Source organism: Microtus ochrogaster, unplaced genomic scaffold (genome assembly GCF_000317375.1).
Source record: "Microtus ochrogaster isolate Prairie Vole_2 unplaced genomic scaffold, MicOch1.0 UNK476, whole genome shotgun sequence".
In the NCBI taxonomy this organism is placed as follows: Eukaryota; Metazoa; Chordata; class Mammalia; order Rodentia; family Cricetidae; genus Microtus; species Microtus ochrogaster.
Window position 1 is genome coordinate 7,759 of NW_004949574.1, and position 6,476 is coordinate 14,234.

At 42.8% G+C, this 6,476-nt stretch overlaps 1 protein-coding gene across 1 annotated transcript in view; it reads right to left on the reverse strand.

Moving 5' to 3' along the window:
* LOC101996501 (sodium/glucose cotransporter 1-like) overlaps positions 1-4,493 on the reverse strand; it is a gene marked incomplete at its 5' end in the record, with an annotated part of 10,250 nt that extends 5,757 nt beyond the window's left edge. Inside the window, 2 exons of the mRNA XM_013355631.1 lie at positions 1,711-1,926; positions 4,325-4,493. Of these exons, the coding sequence (XP_013211085.1) occupies positions 1,711-1,926; positions 4,325-4,493 (385 nt within the window). The remainder of the gene's footprint in view (positions 1-1,710; positions 1,927-4,324) is intronic.
* Between the last annotated feature and the right edge of the window lie 1,983 nt (positions 4,494-6,476).

Genomic DNA, 6,476 nt, shown 5'->3' on the forward strand with positions numbered 1-6,476 from the left:
AAAAAAAAGCTACTTTGGCTTGTGATAGTGTAGAACAGAGCTAGGCAGGAAAACTAAACTGAATGCTGGGAGAAAGTAGGCGGAGTCAGGAGAAGCCATGTAGCCACTGGAGGAGACAGACGCACCCTGGAGTAAACTACAAGCCTAGTGGTAGAATATAAAATCATAGGAATGGGTTAATTTAAGATATACGAGCTAGCTAGGAATATGCTAGATTCATTGGCCAAGTAGTGTTGCAATTAATATAGTTTCAGTGTGATTATTTTGAGTCTAGGTGGCCAGGAATGAATGAGGAGTCTCCACCAATACACAAGGAAGCTCAGAGCTAAAAATGTTTGAAGCTTCAATGCTTCCGAAGAATGAGATACAGCAAAATGGTTGATACGATGTAAAGATCCCTACCACAGAGCTGTCAAAAGACAAGCTGGAGAATCTGCAGCCATAAATGTAGATTCTGTTTTACATTAAGGCTGTCTCAGATCTTGATAATCTGCCAGGGAAGATAAAGCTCTCTTAGGGATTCCACGGGTGCTTGTATTAGTGTGTGCTGGAGTAAAGTGTTCATACAACCCCTTTTCTACAGATAAATGCTACATTGGGTTCCTTTTCTAGCTCTGTTCCCTTGATAACCTGGGAACCATAGAATGTTGTATTATTGGGTTACCAGACTATTTTTATTATAATAAGATGGCCCCATTATTTACTATTCTTTGAATTGGTAAAACTATGAAATAACTTTAACCCAATCTCAACATATGCAGCTAAAGAAGTGTCTTGTGACTTGTGAAGGCTTCAATTGGGTGGGCATTGATAGTATACTGTGGTGTGAATGTTTCCTCCAAGACAAATACTGGAATGTAATTGCTGGTGTGACATCAAGAGTGGGGTATTTCTTTAGATAATCTTTGGAAGGAAGTAATCCAATTACCTCTTAATACTGCTACCTTGGGAGAATCTTTCTGTTAAAAAAAAAAGATGAAGTTTGGCTTCTATCAGTTCTCCCTCTCTCTCACAGCAGCTTCTGTCAAGACACCAACTACCACATTGTTATGCAACATGAAACCCCTTACCATATGAAGCCTGTCAACTTTTGACTTTCCAACATTTATATGGTGAGAGAAATAAACTTCTATTACTTATAATATTGTAAATGCCATTTTTAACATTAGAAATATTATTTATATAATTATATTGTTTATAATATTATTTATAATCTACTTATCTGTAGCATTCAATTATAGTAGCAGAAAGCATACTGTTAAAGATATCTCCTTTAGAAAAAAGTCAAAAAGTAAGCTATAGTTTAAGTTTCCCTGAGTGGATGATTTTTGTATTAGGCATGTGTGTTGCAAGACTTCTGGACATTTAGCCATGGTATTTTCACATGAAATTCAACTTCTTATTTTGGACAAGGACTTCTAACCTAGAGTATTATGCTGCCTGTCAAGTGACCTCACTTCCCTTTGTAGGCGTTACTCAGGAAGCTGAGTCTTCAGGAAAGTCCCAGACTGAAGTCTGGGCTGTAAGGGCTTGGACCAGACAGTGCTGAGACAGCAAGCATCCCATGTTTCCCATCCTGAATCCTCCTACATGAAACCATCGACCAGCTGGAGCTATCTCAGTCCTATAAAGTGTGAGCTGCTCAGCGGGGTGCTGCAGCAAGGACTGTAGAACACAGGCAGGAAAGGTCTCGAATGAATGGATACTCACGTGCACATCTGGAATGGGCTTGGTGAGGAAGGAGATGGCCAAGACGACAATGAGAGTGATAGCAAAGAGGATGATGGCAAAGTACAGATAGTGCACCCCACAGATGATGGTGGGGCAGTTGCTAGGTTCCATGCAGCTCCCGGTTCCATAGGCAAACTCAGTAATCATGCGGGAGATTCCAATCAAGAAGCCTAGAATCAGTCCCCAGAAGGCTCCCTGCAAAAGAAAACTCTGGGTTAATTGTGTTGAAACAAGAAAGCAACTGGTGTTCTCATTGTCCTATGTAGAGTAGCCAGAGATGAAGAAACAGGAGAGAAGGCTCCTCCGGGCCATCCACAGCCAGGACACTGATATCAGATCTGGGCCAGAACTGTTAAGTAGCACTTTTCATGAGTCTGTCTATTGTTTCAATGACATGATATCCTGTATCATAAAACAAAAATTCAAAATAAAATGGATTCAAACATTTACTGGTTGGTATAGACTATTAACAGTGCATATCAAATCAAAACCTTCCTCCTAACAGAAAAGCTAGTTTGAGGGTGAAGGGTGTAGTCCAGTGGTTGAGTGTTGGACTAGAAGTGTGAGGCCGTGGACTCAATCCTCAGGACCACAAATCCAGAGCAGCAATAATTTGAGCCTGCATACTTTCAGCTGATGTCCTCACAAGACTCCCAAGTCTTGCATATTCCAATACAAGGTAAACACTGGCAATTTAGCTTCTCCGAAGACATTATTAAAAAACACTAAATTAAGTCTTTGAGAAATGAAGAAGAAAGGAACTTTTCCATAAAATAAAGAGCATTTCCAGCGACCCACAGATCCTTGTTGCATCACATCTGACCTCTCTACCCTGACAGATGTCCCACACCTTTCTCCAGGGTCTAACCCAGTAAGTCTCTGACTCATTCATGCCTTCTCTTCACCCACCTGATCTATCCCAGGACCACACATCCATTACCCCTGCCTAATCTTGCCTCCTCTGCCTGCATCCAAACCAACCTCTGACTTCCACCAGGGCTTTCTCTGATCACAGGTCCCTTTTGCCCAGCAGCCAACCCCTGCACCCAGCCAATAGCCACAATCCTTCTCCAGGATTCAGTTCAATGAGACTCCTTGATGCTCCCCATTTACACACTTTCCCCAACCTGCCAAATCTGCTCCTGACCCCATAGACACTGCCTCAGCCTGGTCTTTACTGAAACCAATGACTGCTTCTGCCAGACTCTACCTACCTGTTTTCAACCCACAGGCTCCTCCCACACCATATCCAACCTTTCCACATGGCCAGATCTACCCATGCGTTCCAGTCTAGACCAGGAGGCACATCCTAAACCACCACAGTCCCCTACGTCCACCCGACTTCACTCAAGCCATTGCCTTCAGGCCCAACCCACAGGTACATGCTCTCCTCTGTCCAATCTGCTCTGTCCACATCAGAACTAACTACAGAAGCCCATACACCAGATGCCAGTATAAAAATACAAACGATATGAAAGATTGAGCCAGTGTCTCCTATCCTCCACTCATAATTTCTCTAGATAGATTCAACAGTGAGAGCTACCCAGATGAGTCCCGGGACACAGAATTGAAAAGAACAATCATAACTTCAGCAAAGAATTCAAGTTGAAAGAAGACACAAACAGTTCAATGAAATGAAGGAGAATACACACCTGTACGGTGCTCAAGAAAACGCAAACCTAAGGCTGATGGGAACGACAGAGACAATCGGGATGTGAGAACAGAATTCAGTGAGGAGACAGAAGCCCTGAGGACTGAAGATGAAACGTGAAGATGGAACTGAAAACCCAACACCTCAACTAGGAACCTCACAGGGAAGGCTCACGAGTACAGCGAATCAAGCAGAAGACAGGATATCAGGACTCCAAGAGTAAGCAGAGGATCTAGGCCAAATAAGCAAGGACTATGACCCTGAAGAAGAAAACAACACAGGAAATAGTTAGATCCTAGCAGAACACTTTCTCCACACCCATATGGATACAAGAAGCACGGAGGACAGAAATAGATAAGACCAGCAAAGAACGTCCCCACAGCATAGCAGGGTAAAACACCAAGTCACAGAACAAAGACACAGTGTGGCCCTTATCTCTAACTCACACCCCGTGCAACACCACATGACTTAACTTGTCAAAGAGCAAGGGAGGGGACGCTGTCTGGTCACAGTTTCTTTCACCACCCACTCCATAGGAGACACCTCTGTTCTATTTATTCCTCTTTTGGTAACCAGGGCCTATACCTTTTCAAGTTAGCTCTCTGGAAGGCAATGTAAGCATAGAATTTCAGAGACCAAAATCAAAGAAAATAAAACTAAGTGCCTAAACGGTAAAAAGACTGGATGGAAAACGTACACTATTAGTTGGGACCTTATAACAAGGACGGGAGGGGGGAGGGGTCAGAGAGAAAGTAGATCTGATACTAACTCCTGAGGGGCCCTTGTGGTTCTTTGAGGCATACCCTGCCAAACTTCTAACTGTACATCACTTCTGTCTGAGATCTCTGGTAAACAGAATCCTTCTCATAGAGAATATGCAAACCCCCATAAGCCACTGTTGCAGCACACAGGCTTTTCGGGAGCTTCTAGAACGATACCTACTGGTTCATTGACTCTCTTGCAGAAAACAGCAAGCAGGAAGACAGCTGCGATGGGTGGCCCCAAGTAACTGGTGATAGACTGGATATAGTCAAAGAGCTGTCCACTCTGAGCCGATTGCACGATAGGCACCCAGGCGATGCTGATGGCGATCAGCACGAGGATGAACAACCTGAAATCAGAGCCCACAGCAGCACATCAGTGTTCTACATGAACAAATACGTACCAATAATATGTAAACATATATGCTCATACTTACAGGTGGAGGTCACCAGAAAATATATATGCACGAGTACTATATAAATATATGCATATCTCACGTTACCGTAGTGAAGCAAAATAAGCAAATTCATTCTGGAGACTTCTTTCTTCCTTGCTCTGCTTAGGCATCAGAAAAGTCATCTGTGTCTATGAATAACTGAAACTCATCTGACTTTCAACAGGCAGCTTGGCCCAGTGATCTAATGTATGAAAATCCTGCTTTGAGAAGAGTCAGAGTGTAGGTACGGGGTTACAGACTCGGGAGCAAAGTAATCTTGAACAAATGGGCTCAAATTCCCATTGTTTCTACATGATAGAAAACATGGCACTTAATCTCTCTTCAGCTGAAAACTGAGAATAAACGGTTGGGATAAAGATTAATGAGAGAAAAACATCTCACAAATATTAGATTTAAATTTAAAAATTTTTAAAATTAAATTCAAAAAGTAAAAACTTCTTTCCTCCTCCTCCTCCTCCTCGTCCTCCTCCTCTTCTTCTTCTTCTTCTTTTCTTCTTCTTTTCTCCTCTCCCTCTCTCTCTCTCTTTTTTGAGACAGGGTTTCTCTGTATGGAACTCTCTCTATAGACCAGCCTGGCCTCGAACTCACAGAGTTCCACCTGCTTCTGACCCCCAAGTATAGAAATCAAAGGTGGACACCACCACCACACTTGGCTCTCAAATTAAAAAAAAATTTTATTTTTTTGGTTTTTTTTTCGAGACAAGGTTTCTCTGTGGTTTTGGAGCCTGTCCTGGAACTAGCTCTTGTAGACCAGGCTGGTCTCGAACTCACAGAGATCCGCCTGCCTCTGCCTTCCGAGTGCTGGGATTAAAGGCGTGCGCCACCACCGCCCGGCTCAAATTTAAAAAATTTTTAATTAAATAAAAATTTTTAAAATACCATCTTCTTCTCCTTCTTTCTTAGAAAGTCTTAACACAGTTAAAAACATTAGCCAAGGAGAGAGTCTAAAGGAGCCGTCTACTAGGGAAGTGACCGGGTCTTTCTAGCTCTCTTCTTCTTATTTTACTTCATGTTGTAAAGCGGTGGGAGATTCTCTTACATGCTCTTACTTTTGTGCACTTGGTTTAATTGTAAAGACTAGAGTTTCCTTACCCCACGTGTATTTAAAGCAAGGAGTAGTGCTTTTACATAGGTCTTCCTCTGGATGGATTTCCCATACCACCCATGATTTACTCAAACCCTACCTGCCATTTTGACTCTAAGATCTTCCACAAAACCTTCCCCCTACTACACTAAGCCATGCTCATCTCTCTTTTATCTGGCTCCTGGATTGCTCTTACAAACATTACGATTGCTTCATGCCATTGTAAGCTTGTTCAGTGCTGAGCAAACCCAAAGCCAGTAGTTATGGGAGGCGCAAAAAATGTGAGATTCAATACAATCATAGGAGCAGAAAATCTAGATCTGTACAAGTCAACGAACTGGTTTTCTCTCCAGCAGGTACCTTCTAAGGAAAATCAAACCTCAGTGCTGCTCAGTAGAATGCAAAGTAGTAGATTCTCTGCTGGTCACACACTCTTTTGTGGCATTAGGTACCCTTGTTTTCTCAAAAATCAAGGGGTGTGGATACAGTTCAGTGGTAGGGCATTGCAAAGTGCCAAGTTCGATGCCAGCACCATCTGAATATCTATGAGCACATAGCTGGTACTTTGTACAGCACAGAATATACTCAGAGCCCTGTGCAGGGACTTAATTGGTTGCAGCTGGCAGTCCTGACTCTGCCCAATCCAGGCCTAGTTAAGACCCAGGCAACTTCATTCTAGTAATGCTCACTGGTAGCCTGAGATAGAGAAGTTGATCTGTTTGTTTCTCCTAACTCCAGAGGGACACTGCTCAACTGTTTCTATGTAAAATGAAATGCCAAGGCTGGGGTCT